Here is a 20,660-nt window from a genome sequence, read left to right on the forward strand (position 1 = left end):
TTCCCCCTTACAGGATGGCGGTCTGGGCTGTTGCCAGGAACTTAAACATCAGACGGTGCCTATCCTGTCACAAGTGAACGTAACTCAGTTATGTTTGCCCCTTTCATTGTCCTGCTAGCCAGCCAGGCACCAATCGCAGTGGGAGAGAGGCTGTCTCCAAACATTGTTTTGAATTACCACAAGGGTTTATTTTCCTATTATCACAGCCGCAGCTCTGGGTGGGCACAGGGAGCTGTGCATGAGGAAGAAATGTTCTGCTATACTGGATTAGAGCGTAAGAGATGGGCACTGTGGGATAGCTTACAATAAACAGCGATGACGTAGGAGGGTCAACCCTAGGAACTTTTAATCCATAGGTTAGTGAGCTACCAGGGGTTCTCCCCACCCACAGTCTGCCATTGGGATTTTAAAAAAGGCACAGGCAGGGCTGTCTACTTGTTCATTACTGCTGATACTACTACATACTGATAAATGCTTTACACATTTTTCCTAAATTAAGCCAGTCTTCTCTGTGCTACAGTTACCAAGGGTAGAAGTCAGGTTTAAACCTAACTGGATCTGGAATCCTTCTATTATCCCTCTACTTCAGGTGATACATTTCTGGTGTTAAACCAAACAATGGCTTCCTTCAATGGGGCATATATCATCTGGTTAGCTTTCTCAAAGGCCAATAAAGGAAAATGGGCCCTGTGGTCACTCTAAAATAGTTCTGGGGCAGCTCCCTTCCCAGATAGATTGTGCCAGCCTGATTAAGGGGACAATAGAGGGGGTATGTCCAGATGTGAGCTACATCTGCCTGCAACAGAGTAGACCTCTTTTGAATGCCATCAAATGCTGGGCTATCCTTTAAGGGAAGGACAACACCTCCCCAACACCCGAGACCCTTTGTCACTGTACTGGGAGCAATTCACATCTCATTGCAGGAGAGCATCAGCTGCCAGGTGACAGATAGAGTACTTACCAAAAGGACTTTAAAGCTTTAGGCCGGGAAAGGGTGATTAGAATGAAATATATTTTCCTTACTATTTGGATACAATTAGACTTTACCATTAAATTGGATTTTGTCTATCAAAAAAAAGCCCTTCAAATATTTCTCCAGCTGTTACCAAACCAAAATTAGCATTGTAAGGGGTAATACTGTAATGCATTGTCTATGGAAGCAGATAGCCTTGTCATAGTGAAAACATTTTAGGCACTTTCATTGTAAGGACATGTGGAACATTACATTTTGTATACATTATACTCTTAAATACCATGCATGAGGCCCTTATAGGCACTAAAAGGAAGGTTTAAGTGTGTCAAAAGGATTTCTGTTGATAGGTCGAATTGGCAGTTTTAACCTACACTGCAAGGCTACAATGGTAGGCCTGGGGTCTGGTTTGCTGTGTCACTGCTATGGGGGGCACAATGAGTGCTGCAGCCCACTGCTGACATTTAACTTGTAGGTCTAGAGCACACGTTGTACAATACACTAGGAATGTATAGGTATGTTAAATGTGCCCAACGGGTTTATACCAATTTCACCATTTTTAAAGGGGAAGAACAAGCACTCTACCCCTGCTAACCGCTGGTAAAATATACTGACCTCTAGGGCCAAACAAAAACAGACAGACAGGGCAATAATCTGGAGGAACACCACACAAAAAAACCCACTTCCAACAGCTAGAAAACAGAAAATACAGTTTAAAGATCTGAGTTTATCAGGGAGAACCCATTTGTTGAAAAATGTTAACTGAGACTAAAAAACAAAAGTACAAGCACAAATGTACAATATTTTACTTTATTTTAAAATATATAGGTGTGCCTAATAAAAGGGCATGTTTGCTGTACTAGTTTAGGAGTAGAGCAATACTTTTGAACTATCCTTGTTTCAGATCAGGAACATTTCAGTTTTGCCCATTTCTATGTATCGGAGATTAAAATCAATGGAAAACAATTACTTTTAAAGTGGACAGAAGGTGACCATACCTTGACTTTTTCTTTTTCTGCTTCAAGCTCCTCCACTGGAACATGACTGTCCTCCATTTCTTCCAATGCACAATTATGTGCATGCTTTTGGATTGCCTTTTTGTACATTTCAAACCGATCTTCAAATTGTTCTTCATAGGTTTCCTTCAAACCCTCACAGCGTTTACTGTAAAAATTAACATTGAGAGGGCAGAACATTTAGATGAGTTGAGGGTGAGACATACACAATTAAAACAAGTTAAAATATTTAGCTGAATTTAAAAAAATAAGGCCACGTGAGAAGAGAGCTGTAGAGTTGACGTTGCATGTCAAATGAGCACTACAGAAAAATGAATAGAGATGAAATCTAAAAATAAAGTATATTCCTTAAGCATGTCCATGGTGGTAGGCAAGAAACTGTAATGTAGATATTCACCAAGAGCAAAGACCAGTGCATAACGTCTTCACTCTGAAATATCAAACTTTCTTGCTCAAAAAAAAAAGCTTGCTATGCATATATTACGACCCCCGCAAGATGCACACACATGGATTCTCTATCCATTTTTATAGTATAGCCCCAGAAGTTTACAGAACAAATAAGCATCTAAAATGGCTTAGTGTTCCGAGCTTAATAGGTCAACTTGTTTAACACTCTCTTATCAAACTATAAGAAAACAGAGACAATGAACCTTTGACCAAACCTGTTTTCTTCCTTCTCTCACTCATTTTATCATTCTCATAGAAACATAGGGTTCCTTAATGTTCACTTATGTTTTTAACACTGAGATCTCTTGAGATAGCCTGCTTGCCTTTTCCCCTATACTTTGGATGTTCTAGGCCTTACTGAGACACGCCTTAAAGAATTGAACCATTTTAATTTAGCTTCCAACAATTCCAGATTATATCATTCTAAAGTATCGAGAGACAAACAAGGAGAATTAGCGTTAATTTATAAATAAGCCTTTAAGCTCTTAAAATTCCACACTATTAGCATTGCAAGGGCTAACATATTGATTACTTCATTATAGATAGCCAATAAACATACTACAGCATTTATTCACATATCTTCCTCTAGATATACCTGCTGTATTTCAATATGAAATCACTGATCTCATCTTTACCTTCCCTACAGATAACTGGCCAGTGATATTAAGAAACACCAATCCGTATTTTGATAATGAAGCTGATATAGTACCAGTCACTAAGTAAACATTGCGAAGACTGAACCTTCATAGGTGGTTAGCGATGCTACCCTTAATGCTGGTCATACCCAAGACATGACAGGGACTTTAGCTCTGGGTAAACCATCTACTGCCAAACACTGTCCTTTGTCTCCATCTTTATTTATTAAGTAGGACAACTTCTTAACTGCACTTTGGGCTCTGCGTTCAATCAAGGTACAATCACTACACACTTCTAACTAAAGCTATCTCTAATATCCTCCGTCTTTTGACAAATACCAGTATTGTGCTGATAGAACAAACATGTTTCGCGTCTATCGGTCCAACCGTATCCATTGACGCTTCATCAGGACCAATCAATAAATCACCTCTTCACAAAGGTCTGACCACCTATAACCACATTCTGGGTATTTTTGGTGTGTTGTTTGTTCTACATGTTTGTTTTCTAGGGTGACCTGGCGTAACCAGTGTACTTAAATGTAAGTGACCGGTTTCTCTACCCTAATAGAGGTGGTTTTTCTTTTCTTTTTTGTTTGTGAAGAGGTGATTTATTGATTGGTCCTGATGAAGCGTCAATGGATCCGGTTGGACCGATAGACGCGAAACATGTTGACCCGCTCTTAAAGGCCCTATAAATATTTGGAGTCCTTAGAGATTGTATTTTGTGAAAGTAACATGAGCATTATACTCTACATATGACTTTCAATTTTTGTTTTTAATCTTGGTCTTCATCTTCACTACACTGATTAAATTATGATGTTGACTGTGAGATGAATAATCAATTTTAACCATTTTTTGACCTCTCTTTTTGTACTGGTGCTTGAATGTAAGCATCATTGACTGCACAGTAGATTTTACCTGTCATGATTAGATGAATATGGTCTAGAGCCCCCCGTTTGGGGTGCCCACCTGGTATTGCAGTACCAGCCTGGTGTGGAGCATTTCCCGATGATGATACTAGTCATCCATTGTGATGCTTGAGGGCTCTCGCTCCTGAGACCAGTGGTCCCCTAGGACGATAGTTTAATTTTTGGAACAGTGTACCTTAAATATTTGTATCTGTTCAATAACCGAATTCTTAAAAAAGATCCACATTTCCTTTCGATATTATTACACATTTGATTCTGTGTGGATGAGTGCCTGTATATTTGCCCAATTGTGTGCATTTACGAATGGCTGTTTACTCTGCATGAGTGTTCATTGTCATGTGTGCATTGATGCCTGCCTACATTTCTTTTGGTGTATGTACACAGTGCCTGTATTTAGATTCTATACTGCTTATGGATGTCTATTTAATTGATGTTGCACTTTAGGTGCGTGCATATTTGTTTGTCTTTTGCATCAATGCTAGTATGCATTTTGGTCCATATACAAATGTGTCTGCATGTTTCTTTGTTGGAGTGCATGTTTGTATGTTTGCATGAAACAGAATAGGTCTCTTGGTGTGTGTGAATGCAAGCTCATATATCGGGCCACATCATCTACGTTTATGAACGTATGCAGTGTATAACTACTTAAACGCAGTGCAGAAAATCCTGATCTGTTACCTTAGTCATGGCACAAACGAAGAGTTTTCACCTCGTCAAAACCGCAAACAGTAAGCAGAACGATCGAATAATCTAGCAATTTGAAAGCAGTTTCACTGAAACCTCTATGCACGTTTGTGCATTAAAGCTTAAGGTTTCGTCTGTATGCAAAGGTGACATATATTTGTCGTACGATTCCCAGTTATTTTCTTGTGTGGTGTTTCACGTTATTATTGTTTAAGTGCTGTATAAATATTTCACACATTGCCCGACTGCTTTTGTGCCTCTGCATTTGTGGGGTTGTGTGCCTCTCCATGGTTTTTAGATACTTTGTGGTCTAATGTGTGCGTATAGGAGGCTAAGTATATCCGTATGTCAAGGACATGATGCTTGTATGAAGGCCTGTATGTCTGTTGGCAAATGCGAATGGGACCTTCATGTTGGTGCATATAGGTCTTGGTGTATGCGCATATTCTGTATGTGATTGCTTTGGATCAACACAGAAAGATTATACCTGGCTCATGGATTATTGTGAAAACGTTTTATCTAGCAATAACTGAAAGCTGTAAGCAGAATATTTAAGGTAGTATCTTGAAAGCAGTATCATTAAAACTACGTGACTGAAATATGTAATCAAGATTTAAAAGGCATGTACAACAGTTATACAGGTCTTTAACCTTAATTTCTAATTTGGCGAAGTATATATGTTAAGGACTTCATCCTAGTAGTCAGTCAGGAAGCGGGGCTGGAGATACTGCTTACTGCTTGGTCGATCGTGAGTGGGGAAATGGTACTGAAAACCCACTAAGGCTAGTTCCTTCCAGCAAAATAAAGGCTGGTTGTCATCACTTTGTAATGATGCGGTCTAGGCTGAGGTTGCACACAGAGATCGAGCTACTAGGCAGCATGCAGACAATTAGCTACGATCCCCAGCAGCCCCCTAGCTCTGACGTGTTCTGGACCGCCGGCAGTCATCTTGGATTAGTGTGTATATCTTAATTTATGGTTCACAGTGTCCCTTGCAGTCGCGATACAATATTGCTGAAAGTGAGACTTTGCTAATTGGATCTCGGATTTTTCTTGTGAAAGATCTATTTCCCTTAAGGTTTTCTACTGATGGACATTAGAAATACAGCATATTTGTGGTCTTGGTGAAAGCAAACTTTGAACTATTTTGTTGAAAATGTAGCTCAACTCTTCTAGGAATGGTGTTGGTACTTTATACTAAGGTTTCCTCTGATGAAACAAAGTTTTATTGAACAAACTGGGGTTTGTGTACGCCATGCATAAACACATATGCAACAATGTACTGAGTCCAGTTTCGGCCACTTGTCAACGTGGGTGGCGGGGCATAAAAAAAAAAAAATAATAATAATAATAATAATAAACACCTCTGTGTTGGGAGAGACCGTTCCGTCTCAGACTCCCGGAAGCACAAGGCTTCCAGACTCCCCTCCAATCATGACACTGCTGTCAAAAGCATGATAGCAGCATCATGATTGGTCTGAGCACCCTGCTTTGGCCCTCAGACAGGGAGTAGGGCCTTGTGCACTTCCTCTTCCCGGCTGTTCAATACAGCCAGGTGGGAGAAATGCAAAGTGCACATGACTGTTTGGGGGCCGAACATGGCCAGCCAAAGCGTCATGCGCATTTATGTGCACTCACCACTCTGCCTCCAGCCCTCCTCCTCCTCCTCCTCCTCCTCCTCCTCCAGCCCCACCCCAACCTGACTACCCTAGGAAAAATATAATGGTAAAAACGTTACGTTTTTTAATAATTTTATTTTTCCCTTTTGTCCACGGCATAAAGCAATGGGGCAACGTTCCTCCACCTTAGCAGAGGGGCAGCCGCTGCTGGAGTTCTAGAATACATAAATGAATTGCTAACAATAGAGAATGGTAGAACGTTAATATTGTTGGCTAATTTCCAGATCTACAGAAGTCAAGCAGAAACAAAACTCATATTCAACAAGACAGTGTATAGTGACAAAGCTTGGACTAGTTATTTCAACTATAGGGCGAGGTGCTCAAATATATATGTATGTGTATTTTAGGAACTCATTGTTTGAATGTTTAGTTTTCAGAAACCATCAGTCATATATCAAAGTACAGAGAGTCGGTTGAAAAGAAATATAGCTAAGGTACCCCAATGCACAATTATAGTTAAGCATAGAAACCTAAATAACACGTTACTTAAGATATCAGTTTCTCTCAAATATACCCCCTTCACCCTCCAGACATCCTTCACCAAGGGAGTGACAAGTCAGAGTGATTAACTTCTCTCTCTGTTTTCTCTCATCCTATTCATCTTTCCCTGCTGGCCCTCTTACCCCTGTATTTGGTGTCACTGAAGTGGGTGGTGAGAGACGGAGAAGTGCATTGCTCCTATTGGATCCCATGTACAAGGTAAATCAAGCAGTCTCCTTTTTATAGGTTTTTGCACACTGCAAAAATAAAAAAAAGACTTCTGTGTTGTATGAATCATTTTGTGTGCCATTGGTTAAGAGCAGAACATGAAATGTCTCTTGTGCCTTGACAGTAACTCTTAACAAACATATTTTAGGTATGTTATTAGTCCTGACCCAATACAACAGATTATCTTGTACATACTAGATTGTCTTGGATAATGTGGTTTGGGAGATTATAGGGGTTTAATAGTAGATCAGTACTAGCGACAAGCTAGTGCTACTAAAGAGGTATGATTATGAAGTATATTTCACAGTCAACTATACTCATACACAGCCATACTTTAAGGACGCAGGCTTCTTTCTACAATTGTGCTGCAATTAAAGTGTTTTCTTCTTTGTCTACGTGTGCAGAGATGGATCAGATCACATGGATCAGATATCAGTTGACTGTGTAGCTGGATTGCTAGCCTTTTCCTATTTTATTTAAAGGTGGACATTCCAGGTTTTACTTAAAAATCAATGTCAAGCAATGACAAATACTAACTTGTGCTGCTTGATCCTGCTGAAGCGAGAAGGGGCATGAGATGCTGGCTCCCAATTCCACTCTGGTCCTCCTGCCACCAGTGTCTAAACCTGTATTTAGAAGTTACATGGCAAGAGAAAAGGAAATTGGAAGAGAGAGGGGGCGGGAGAGAGGGACAGAGAGAGATAGACCTGGTGCCTGGGCTCCAAAAATAAAGTCACTGGAGATGCTGCTCAAGGAACTTCTGTCACTACTTCTCATAAGCAATTTCTCCAGTTTAATTGCAATGAACAAGGCTCATTAACTTTTAGGACAAATCGTATTATTGCTAGCTTTAGATCTTAAGTCTTCAATCTGTTCCACCTTTACCCTCTGTCCTCCGTTTCCCTGCTCTTAGAATGTTCTTGCAGCCCTGTGTACCCAAATAGGTTGTCCAAACCCTTGCATTACAAATGCATGACTGGTGACTTTGTACTACCTTCCCAATGGCTACTCTCCAGAACATCTTACCCAGATGACCTAGTTCATCAACTGTGGCTCACTGAGATTCCTCCGTGAAATCTGCGTTTACAGCACAATCAAAATGAAAATGAACACACACATACCCAGTTTTTGCCACTTACAATTTTCGATGCTTAAGGCTTTGTCTCTCAAAAAATCCTCAGAAGAGTCTAAATCACAGCACTTTTGAAAAAAGGTCTATAAACTCTTGTGCACTCGCACGGCAACACTTTATAGTGGGTCTAGTTCATTTTTTAGGTGAAGTCTGGGAAGCGTGCATGCACTGTCTGGAAGACATGTTGTACTGAATGAGGGACTTTGCTCCCGCCTGCTTCTTACCATTGTCTTCATTGCTGACTCCGAACAGGTTTGCAAACCCCATAACTCACTTCCGGCTAAATACAGTTTCCTTATGCTTTCAATTGTTTATCTGTAGTTTTTGGTAACTCATTTTTTAATTGCTTCCTGCCTTGGCTCCTGTTGGTTCTCATTTGCACAGCTGTTCCTCCTGCCTTTGGAATTCCAGTGTGGAACGCTCACAAATGTACGTGTATTGTTCCAATTTTAGTATATGTGCTGCCAAAGCAAGCACCACTTAGAATGGTAGCATGCTGGTATATATAGGATGAATATCAGATGATTTTAAAGTTAGACTGCTTTTAGAATATCAACATTTTCAGTTAATACAGTTCTCCTTTGCCACTTTTCACAAAGTAGTTTCTTTGTATCAAAAAGAAAACAAAATGCTGTGGAATAAAATTGTCTTGTCAAGTTTATGAAAATTGCGGAGGTCGAGGATATTCAAATCAAGTCAGTGACGTCATCGTTCGTGCTGGACGTTCTTTACCGCATGCAAATCAAGTGCATTTGATAGACACATATACAGGACTGTCTCTAGAAGAAGCGTTAGTGAAATAATGGGCATCTTGTAAATGGATGTGTTCGGGCTTACACCAAATGTAACGAAAACAACTAGAACCATTTTATTGGTATTTTATTCACCGATATTTGTGTTTGAAGTGATCGGGTTGACAATTATGTAGGAATGCTGGCTGCAGAGAGCGGTTCTGCAAGTGGACACTTTCAACTTTTAGAGCGAAGGGAAAACATTTGTCTCATGGAAAAAAGGGGAAGGAAAAGGGAAGCAGTCAGATGCATGTTTTCTAAGTAGATCAAGGTTTCATTTCCTAGTGGGGGCGATTTACTGCATTTGCCATTTGTAGGTGCACATTTCAGATGCTTGTGCAGTAAGGAAATTGCTTCAATAAAATTGTATTTTCTGTAGTTTCTTACTACTCATGTATGGTACTTTTTTGTTTCTTTTAACAGTGTACAGTTGGAGTACTGTCTATTTACCTGTTGCAGTTTCCACTGGTGTTGTGGGGGAACATTCTTTAATTTATTGATTAGATTTGTGAGCAGCATAGCCCCAATTTTGTCCACTCTTTTGGAGCTGTGCGGTAAAGTATCAACACTTATTTTTTTGTGGTGCATTTATACCTCATGGAAACAGACGCTCTGTAACCATTTACCACCATTTAATTTTTTTTACTGATGGGAATATGTGCAAAACTTCTGATGAGTTAGATGGCCATGCAGTGGTACCTAGACGGTCGCAGTTGTGACAGGCAGCAGGTTCGGTGCCAGGGAGTGATGACCTGACCTAACCTGATTGTGTCCTAGAGGGGAGCAGTTCTTCGTCAGTGCATCACCATTCACCGGGAAGCTACTTCAGCAGCAGATGACACAAAGCAGCCAGGAGAGTGAGACACTTGAAATCAATCACATTCGGCTTTACAATATTTTCACAGCTTTTCATTTTTCTACATTTCAGTATCATGCTAGTGGCAGCAACGGGCTGACTTGCTTTTCAGACTGCTGCACACCATTCTAAGCTGGTATGTACATTGCTGACGTCACTGATATGAATCCAGTGTATGTGAGGAAATCAGCATTGCTGCAGAACGTCCAAGATGCAAGAGAAAATGGGGCTGTTTGCGAATCCCCTCTAGACAGTGATATAAAGGGAGCTGGGTTGTTGCCTGCATATCCTGATGAGCCATCTGGGCTAGAGGGGAGTGAGGAGTGGTCACTTACACCTGTATGGGCTGTGCCTGCCCTAACACAATGCAGTTTCCAAACCCCTGGTGTGTGTCTGGGGCCTGGCCTGGGCAAGTCAGGATCCTGTAAACAACAAAGACTTATGTTTGAAGTTGGGCAACTTCAAAAGGTAGAAAGGGATATAAGTATTGGACCCAAAACCCTAGACTTTAGATCACTTCTGGGTTCAAGAGAAACTGGACTGTACTTTGTTGGGCTATCCTGCAGCTGGTGCTTCTGCCTGTGAAAGGGGACAAAGACTGGACTTTGTGGTATATTCCTGCTTGAGAAGAATCTCCAAGGGCTTGGCCTGAGCTTGCCCCCTGTTCTGAAGTCTCAGGGCCATCAAATACTTCCTCTGCCAGCACCTGGACCCTCTGCTGAGGCTCCTGCCCTGCCAACTGGTGTCTAATCCGGTCCCTGGGCTCTTGAAAGGAGAAGCTGGTGGGAAAACCAAGAAAAAACAAATGAACCGACTTCAGATGACTCCGGACTGACACCGTTGCTGAATCCTGTGACGCCGCCTGCACTCGAAGCCATGGTCCTCGCTGGAGGGCAACAACCCCACAGGCCCGACAACACTGCTGCAGACCCACTGAAGTCCACAACTCCGTAGGAGTCGCCATACCACGTCGTGACCGCCAGACATCGACCCCGCCGGAAGTGCACAGATCCAATGTTTCACACCGACGCCTCCTCACCTCCACCACTCCACAGCAAGGACCGGACGCCTCTTTGCGACACCTCTGCTCCTTTGCTCCGCAGCACTGGAAACAATGCCGTCTTGGATCCAGCGACCCCACGATCCCAGGCTCCGTGCACTGGCTTCTTTCCTCATTTTCACAAAGTACTGTACCTAGGGCTCCATGTGACTCTGTGACAGGTGCCGTTGGCGTCAGATGGTGGGGAATGACTTTGTCACGATTCCGTGATATCACCTAGTCGAAACATTTGTGTTTCTAAGTGCTATTTTTGTGTTTAATCTTCTAAAAATTCAATAACTTGACTTGTGTATGTTGGCTTTTTGTCGTTTTGGTCTTGTTTTGTTTAGATACATTTTGGCTATTTTTCTAAACCTGTGTGGTGTCCATTTGTTTCACTGTATTACTGTGTTTGTTGGTACAACTACTCTACACATTGTCTCTGGGTTAAGCCTTTCTGCTTGTGCCAAACTACCAAAGGGGTGAGCGGGGGTTAACCAGGTGTGTTTCTCCTTTGCCTTGACAAGAATCGGGGTCTTTGTTTGGACAAGGGGCAGCCTGACTACCAACGAAGGACCCCATTTTTAACAGGCTGCATGCCAGAGGAATGTTCCCTCTCTTTTTTCCCCAAAGAGATTTTCATGCAGAAGGTTTTACCCTATGCAAGTTTGTCTGGCATGAGGTCCTCGCATGTACTGAAAAAGATGTTGTGGGTCTGCCCTGTTTGCTGTCTTGCTTCACATTTTTACCTTGGTGCACTAAAAAACATGCAAGTTCTCAGGAGCACATGACACTAAAGCATATGCTGTATAAGTTAGGAGGTGCACTTAATGCATACCACGCCCCTTCACTGCACCCTACTGCCTTGTCATGCTACGCCATATCTGACTGTTTCAAGCCTTCTCACATGCACTTCTGATGGGAATCCGTTCATCTCTGTGCAAATTCTAACTTGTTCTTCATTACTGGTGTCCTTGTCTTCCAAAGAGTGGGTGTGGTGTGTTATTTGTGGTCCGCTTGCTTGTTAAATATATGCAGAACTAGGAGAACACTAGGAGAACACTTGCAGGGCACGCATAACACTATATGTGGTCGGCAATGAATGGTAGTTCTCCAGAGCTGACAAGTTGCATGGTTTGTTTTCATATAAATACTTTCATTAATGTCATGTGGACTCAAAGGTGCGGTAGCCCTGTACCATAAAGCACAACAGAAAGGAACAAAAAACCTATTGGTAAGTACTATTAACTCATAAAAACAACACAACACAAAATAAAAAAAATCACCAAGAAAAATCATCCTGGATAAACAATAAATGCTGTCTTTTCAAGTTTTTATGGTCAATCATTAGAGAAACTTCCAGTCTCCGAAACATTGGTAGAGAATTCCACACAACGGTGGCCATATCCATAAACAAGTGTTTCAAAAACTCTAAAATCTCAAGGCCTAAAATTCGGTTATTTATTTTTTTTACTTTTCATTTCAGGTCAGTGAAAGTGGTATTCTGTTCTAATTAGCATGCCAGATTTAAATTAGGATGCTAAATGGCAATATTTGCATTTTTGGAGTAGATAGAGGAAGAAGGTAAATATAAGTGTTTTAGTTATATGCAGGGCCACTGGAATTATGTGGCAGAGAGGATCAAATTATGCAGCAGGGTTGACCAGTTTATGTAGCAAGAAAAGTCCAGTTATGCATTTACAACGCCAATACCTCTAACTCTCGCAAATGTGAAACCTATTGCACTGCAAATGCTTGTTCTTTTTGTTTACAGTTCTGCCAACGACGAGTGCTGCTGTGCGAGACAGAGGAGCTGTCCAGTGCTGAATCTTAGGGTGCCATTGACTGCGATGCGTAAACTCTTTCCCAGGCAAGGTCTCCAACAGGAGGCACCTTTAGCCACGGTATAAATAGTACCACACTCAACATGGCCGCTTCTCTTGTGAACTTTGGTAATCTCACTTAGGGAGCCCACAATATTGAAACGCAAAGGGCATTTTCAAATGCCGCACTGATTCACATTAATCCTCTAAATTGGGCGGGGAGCATATTTAAGGTAGGCATTTAATTAACCAAACACGAAAAGAAGTATCGGGGGCATCTGCAGAGAGATTAGAGAAGAAGTATGGAATGAACAGGGTGCCAAATGAGCATCCTTGACAGTAAACCCCTCCCAGGGGCATGGATAGAGACAGAGCGTCCCCACGTCCTATTTCTAGGCCTCATCGTTCCAACTGGGGCAACAGAATAATCTCCTGCGTACAGTCATGGAATGAAGAAACGTTTTACTTCGTATCCACGCCGCGGCACACACTAGATTTAGAACCTTAAAAGATTCACTTGGCCTGAAATTTGGTCTAGCCTTTCAACATAGATAGTAGACAACCAAGCTAGATCTCCAGGCTGAAATTGTGTACCGTGACAATGAATACCTGCATTGACCTTATGCTTTTGTCTGGGCAAAGTCGAATTCTCTTGAACAGATATTTGAATTTTCACCAACCTTCTTGGTCCTTTACAAACTCTACATTTTCCATTCATTTTTTACTTTTCTTTACTCGAGACATGAAGTCAGCAACAGTAATAGCTCATTAAACTCTTTCTTGTGAAATAATTAAAGGTGGCTAGGATTTTACCTCAGCTGCTACATTTCCATAATAGACAAGGCATCTGCCTCTCCTTCCTTTTACCAGGTAAAAATGTAAGTCATAGTTACTGAAGAATTGAGCCCAGTGTACGCGGCTTCCATATATGGCTGGAACGGCTTTAAAAAAAAATCAGGATCTGCTGATCTGTCAGAATCGTTGCTGTGTAAAGGGGGCCCAGCAGGTAATGCATTCATTCCTTGAAGATCACCATAATTGCTAACAGCTCTCTGTCTGCCGCAGCATAACTTTCCTTCTGTGGGATTCATTTTTTGTGAGAAATATGCCACAGGGTGAGCTCACAGTCACAAATGATGCTGCGACAGAAAGCCTACCAGAGACACGTGTGAAGCATCAGCTTTTACAAGGATGACTGGGCCCTCGAGGGGGCACTAATTAATTTTTTGAACAGCTGAAAGGTTTGCTTTGATTTTCCACCCCATTTAAGTTTTACCTTTTGTATAGTATTCTTTATAGTAATTCTATTATAGGTGCACCTGTGATGGAAAAGTGGTCAATAAAGCACCTATAAGATTTTATGAACTCCAAAACTGTATCGCTCGGACACCTTGCTGGCTCTTTTAATGTTTAATAGCCTCAACCGTTTTACATTCATGTAAATTCTAGAGCTATTATGAAGCTCAGAATTTCAACCTATTTGGCATGAAATATGCACTTTTCCAACTTCGCACACGTAGTTTTCACATAGTTTTTTGAAGAGTTAAGTGCACCTGGATAACATGTTCAGATTTTGAATTGAATTAGATTAAGTGTATCAACTATGTAAATTACAGCACACCAACCTTTGAACTCATCAGTTACCTCTTATTGAAATTCTGGAAAGCTGTAGGTGCGTTGTTCAGTCCAAAAGGCATAACAAGGGTATCTGACGTGTTTGCCTGGGAAGTAGAGTGAATGACACATGAAATGTATCTGACATTGAATCAGAAAGGTGGCAAACCCTTATGGCTCCTTAAAGAAGTGCTGGGGGCGGAGGGCGCTGGGGCATTGTGAATGGAGTAATGACGTGTACCACCGAGTACTCACCCGAGATCCCACCAAGGGAAGTGTGTGGCACTGAAGCTCTTGGAGAATGTGAGAAGACCCCTGGTTTGTGGAAAGTTCGAGGGCTAGCCACTAATTAGGATGGCATTTCCAAAGGATTATTTGACTTGGAGGTTTATATTTCTGTAAACTAACCACTTGCCGAGAAAACAGACGAGTTTTGTTTTCCAAGGCCACTAGCATTTTTGCCAAGTCCACTAAAGCGAGATCTTGTGGATCCAGCTGGCATGGACAGGATTCTAAAAACTGACATGTTATTCTGTCAAGCTATGATAAACACTCACTTATGGCACTTGATCTAGCGGAAGCGAGCTGGGTGCACAAGATGTTGGCTCCTAATTCCACTCTGGAACTCTTCCGTCTTAATAACCAGTAGTTGCAATGTGCCCTATAGGTGAAAGGGCATCACTTGAGATACTGCTCAAGGTCCTTCAATCCCTATTTTTCCAGCAACACTCTTCATCCTACCTGCAATGAAAAAGACTCATCAACGTTTAGGGTTTAGTACTGTTATTATTCTTAGCCTTAGATCTTAAGAGATTTTTTTCATTTCTTCCTTCACCTGGCGTTCCCTCTATCTCCTCTCAGTAATGTCTTTGAATTTTGGTTTGCAGGCCTTTGTACCCAACTAGCTTTCCCAAGCCCCTGCAATACAATTGCACAGCTTTTACTAAGTTTCTGGTTCTCCACTGCTACTCTACGGCATATCTTATCCATATCACCTTGTTCGAGAACTGTGACTCAATGAAATTCCGTTTTTGGTAACAGCTAGACTGCGCTTGGAAAGTTCTTTGAGACTGTTGGAGTGTGCCTTTTAAAATTAATATTAATTACGTAATCTTGCAAATATATTGTGTGATGAAGCTGCATAGAAAATGTGTTAACATAGAAAATAATGCACACGTTTGAAATGTGTCCACGGGGAGTGGCTACCAATGTATACGAAGACTAATGAAAAGCTTATTAATTACTGTGCAATAATGTTTTGTATTTGAATTAGTATATCATAATTAGAGTTATATGTTAAGAGTTTTGCTTTATTAAATTAGAGGGCCTTAGCTTAGCGAGGGTTTGGGCCTAGCTGCCTGGCCCCATATTGAATTGTATTTTTCTAACGTGTAAATGTGCTGTTTTCCTGAAGGACACAAGGCTGTATTTTTCCAGGGGCTATATGTGTGTAGCCGTAGTAAATTCTTTCTCATGAGAACCAACTTGCTCAAGGCGACATTCTTGCTGGATGCAACAGTGTAATTCGCAACAGGTGCAAGGTTAACTGTACTAGGAGAAGACAATGAAGACACTGACTGGAGCATAAAAGTGTAACATTTTCTACCTGACTTTCCAACCGTTGAAGACTTCAATAACATGGACCAATCCACGACATGGGAACTGTAAACAGGGGAAAATTCTAGTAAGGTGCGTACCGAATTATTGGACAGAGATAACGATGCACCAAATTTTATCCAATGAGGAATTAGAGAACAATTAGATGGTTTTTGATTTAACAGTGTAACCCAAGGGAAACACACACTTTTCTCCTTCTTCCACTTTGACGGGGACATTTGCCATTTTCCTTTGCCATAAGACTTTTGTCATTTGCCATTCTTCCGGACACTTCAAACCCATACTTTGGAGTTAAATTGTCCTTCCACTTCAAACCATCCTCTACCCCATTCTTGTCTGATATTAACTTCACCTCTATCTGAGGGAAGAAATTTGTTTTCTGAACTATGCTATGTTGAGACTTTACCCCGTCCTATCTCTGCTGATGGTGAATCGACTGATGTCTTGAGGACGAAGACTGACGCTGTTTGCTGATCTGTTGGATTGGTAACTATCCTATGCAACATTTGTGATTGTCTGTGTGCCTTTTCTTTCTAGGTACCAACTGCTATTTTGATAGAGGCCTTAGTTTAGATGTTTTCCAAATTTGTGTTTACTAAAAAGTTTTGTATGAGGTCCAACATGCTAATGCTAATTTGTGGTTGTTGGACTTTTTGCCTTACGCAGGGTCATCCCCAGTCTTTTTGCCTCCTTCCTCCTGGTTTTTCTGACCTCTCGCTGTTGGCTCTAGGACTCTGAGCACTTTATCACTGCTGACCAGTGCTAAAGTGCAGGTGCTCTCCCATCTAAAGTTGGTATGATTGGCTTATACCTAATTGGCATATTTAATTTACCTATAAGTCCCCTGTACAGTGGCATCTCTATACCCAGGGCCTGTAAATTAAATACTACTAGTGGGCCTGCAGCGCTGCTTGCGCCACCCACTGAAGTAGACTTTCAAACCTGTCTTAGGCCTGCTAGCGCAGGACCTGTGTGCGCAGTTTTCTGCCACAGGGACCTGGCATCTAAACTTACCTGCCAGGCCCAGAACTCCCCTTTTACTACATGTAAGTCACCCTAAGGTATGCCCTAGCTAGCCCTATGGGCAGGATGCCATCTATGTAGAAAGGCAGGACATGCGCCATATTGCATGGCCTGTCCTGGTAGTGACAAACAGCCTAACTTGGTGTCTCACTGCTGTGAGTGCTGCCTTCCCATAGGATTGCATTAGAAATGCCCTGCCTTACATGTAAAGGGTATTGTCTGATTTATGAGGGGTAGCGTAGGTGTGTTTGGTATGGTTGTGATGGTGATAATAAATACTGCTTACTGGTGTGGGTGTATTTTTTATTACTATCACAGAAATGCCACTTCTAGAAAGTGCACATTTATCTGTGCTTAGGACTCTGGTGTTTTGCAGCTTGACTCCAATCCATGTCTGGGCAGATTGACAGTTGGGGCTTTGTACATACTTTTCAGACAGCCTGTACACAGGGAGGGTGGAGGTGTCACAGAGGTGCATCTGCATACTGAATAGTCTTACTGGGCTGAGAGAAGGGAGAGGTGGGGCACACCTACATTTGTAAAGGCTGTGCCCTGGCCTCTCACAATAGGGTCGTTAACCCCCCACTGATGTTTGGAGCCTGTGAAGAAAGGAGACAGGGGGCACTCCCAGAACCAGTTGTAACTGGCTGGAACCTCATCTCCCTACCATTGTAGAACACTTTAAGAACTGACTATAAGTACAGGGGAATTTTCCCCACAATTTGGAGACTCTTGGAATCATCTTGGAACTGGACACCAAAGGCTGAAAGGACTCACCAGGAACCACCATGGACTGATGCTGCTGTGCTGACCTGTGACCTGCCTGGTCACTGTGAAGGACTTGCCACTTGCTGCCTTTCCCTTGTGCTGGCCTGTAGCTGGGCCCTCCACCTGAGGAACTTGTCCTAAGATTCTGCTCCCCAAGGGCAGGGTGCTGTGGCCCCTGACCCCTGCATCCATTTCTTCACGAGTGGTGCTTCTCCATGGTTGCGGCTGCCATAGCGCTGATTGCAGCGCGCTTATGGAGCCTTGGGAGCTCGTAGGCTCCATGCTGCATTGTGCCCCTTTAAATAAGATCACCGCAGTAGCCCGGGAAGCTGGAAGAACACTCGCGCACCGCATCGGGTGAAGGCGAGTGTCTGCTCGGGCCCCAGGAGGGGTCTGATCTTCTTGTGGATTCACGGCAGGACCAGGGGAAGGCGCGGGGAGTGCCCCCTGGCCTCTGCGTTAGGAGCAGGACGCTCCTTTTCTGCTGTTAGGTAAAACGGTCATTATTGTGGGCCCCCCCCTTGATGGAAGGGCCAGTGGAGGCCCGGGGGGGGGGGATGGGGACAGAGATCTCGGGTCCCAGGAGGGGCCTGTCATTAAACCGGAGGGGGTGTGTGGTGCCCCCCTCCTGCCCTAAGTTGTTTTTGCTGGCTTTGGCCCCCCTCATGAGGGCCGGTTGAGGCCCTGGGGGGGCTCCAGTAATCACAGTCCCCGGAGGGGCCTGTCTATAAAAGAGAGGAGGTGCATGTCGCCCTCCTCTGACCCCAGAGTACAAGGGAGGCCCCCGTTTTGCGCATAGGAGCGCCGGGGGCCCCATTGTTCGCCTTCTAGGCACTGGAGGTGCCTTCATCCAACCAGGTACTGTTTAAAGGACCAATATAGTTGCAATCCAAAGTTCTTTCTACAGACTTTTGTTTGATTCATATATTACCTACCTGCGTTTGATGTTTTTACATATGTGTATGCAAATGTTCCTTTTATGGACATGCTTGCTAATATGTTTTTCTAACTTGGCATATGTTTTCTAATGTTCCTACTATGGGCGTTTTATGATATTCTTATGACAAGTGCTGTGATGTAATAACGTGTTTTCCTGACTACTGCTTATGTTGCAGAATACTGAGTAACCTGTGTGTTAATTGTGACTACTGCTAATTTGCAGAGTAACTAATGTGTAACATTCTGACAACTGCTAAGGTAGCAGGATAGTACTGATATGTGAGGTTTGGTCTGATAATTGTGTTGTGTACAATACAGTATATTTTCATATAATCTGGTGTCGTGTTTCCTTTGTGGTGGGGATATTGCGTCACATGTGTTGTGCAAATGCTTTACACATTGCCTACGGGTTAAGCCTGACTGCTCGTGCCAAGCTACCAAGGGGGTGAGCAGGGGTTATCTTGGACATGTAACTCCCTTGCCCTGACTAGAGTGGGTGGGTTCTGCCTGGCTGAGGTGCATACCCTAGCCAACCAGAAAGCCCATTTCTAACAGTGGTTAGTTAAGGAATTTACAAATATCCTATGCAAATAGACAAATGACTGAGTTCTTGCTTTGTTGAATCAATGTACTAATGAGAGTCTGCTAAGTTGCTTCATATTAATGATGTGCTTAAATATTGAATGAATATAACTGAGGCATTGATCAAAGTCGTGTTTGATTACTAATTAGGATTGTTTAGCGTGGTTTATTGTTATTAAGATTAACAGACATGATGTTAGATTGTAACCAATAGGGAAATAAATATCGTAACTTTTGACTAAACTGGTGTGGTTATTCGTGAACTGAGGAGGTATGGTGAGTTCAATGATTAAGTTTTATTAAATGTTTATTGATTAGATTTTTGTTATTATTGATTGTTTATTGATTCAATGATTGGAGATGCCAAGAAAATGTTTCGTGCTGGGAAGTCCCCAAACGTGGTCAAACGGTTTGTCGACCTAAACGCGTCTCCTTGTAAGTTTACTTATTAAGGTACTGACGCGCTAACAGTTTTTTGTAGTAGAGGTGATGGTTTGGGCCTTTGGGGCCCCAATACGAAGGATTATGGTTTGATAGAGTTGATGGTGCAAATTACAGTTTGGTAGTAGAGGTGCTGGTTTGGCTTTGGGCCCGGCGTGAAGGGAGTGTGGGTTGGAGGTAGGCAAGGTGTCCCAAATATATTTTTTTTCTTTCAAGGATGCAAATTGGAGAGATGAAGTGTCCCTAAGTCCCATGCGACTTTGCCGGAATCTCAGAGCTTGCTGAAGGGAGTTCGAGTATGTTCTCGGCGTTCTACTGACAGTGTGAATTAAGTAGGGTTTTGCGCTTGCACAGCTTATGCATATCGCAGGTGAATTGTGATGTTTGTGAGGGTTTTAGGCCAGATGATGTTTTAGTAGGAGTGGGCGTACTCCGCAGTATGAGAGTAGGGAAGTCGGCGAACTTCATGTGAGTGTGGCGCTTCGTGCTCAAAAAAATTGTCCACCACGTGGTGGTTGTTGATGTACGGACCCTGCGTTGTCTAAGACTCCGGAGTATATTGATATGTGTTTGAGACACTTGGTTTATGTTGTAATTTGTGCAGTTTAATAGGTCGATAGTGAAGTTGACTAGTCGAGTTTGAGTCAGTGAGTGAATGAAAACTTCGATGGAGATTTGGCGAGTTCTAAAGTGCACTAGAACAATAATCCATTGACAAGTCGAGAGTAGAATTTGCGGGTCAAATTTTGCTTGCGGGTGCGGGATCTGAGAAAGAGAGAGAGTAGCGGCCGAGGCTAGGCAAAATCTCTGTAAAGTTCTGAAGCAATTGTGTTACCCTTTCCTGTAGTAAACCGGCAAATTTTGAGTTTATTTTGGTTGGTGCTCGCAATATATTGCATTAATTTGTGTGAAGTGAGTGTGGGAAGACAAGCCGCAAGACTTTGTCAGCCGCAGTGTGTGAGTGTGA

The 20,660-nt window shown here is 42.4% G+C and overlaps 1 protein-coding gene across 2 annotated transcripts in view; it reads right to left on the bottom strand.

Moving 5' to 3' along the window:
* Positions 1–20,660, bottom strand: part of LOC138282516 (kinesin-like protein KIF20A) — a 531,681-nt gene that overhangs the window by 116,373 nt on the left and 394,648 nt on the right. For both annotated transcript variants that reach the window (XM_069220199.1, XM_069220198.1), the window contains one exon: positions 1,969–2,134. In XM_069220199.1, coding sequence (XP_069076300.1) covers positions 1,969–2,134 — 166 coding nt within the window. The remainder of the gene's footprint in view (positions 1–1,968; positions 2,135–20,660) is intronic.

Source organism: Pleurodeles waltl, chromosome 2_2 (genome assembly GCF_031143425.1).
Source record: "Pleurodeles waltl isolate 20211129_DDA chromosome 2_2, aPleWal1.hap1.20221129, whole genome shotgun sequence".
Classification (NCBI taxonomy): domain Eukaryota; kingdom Metazoa; phylum Chordata; class Amphibia; order Caudata; family Salamandridae; genus Pleurodeles; species Pleurodeles waltl.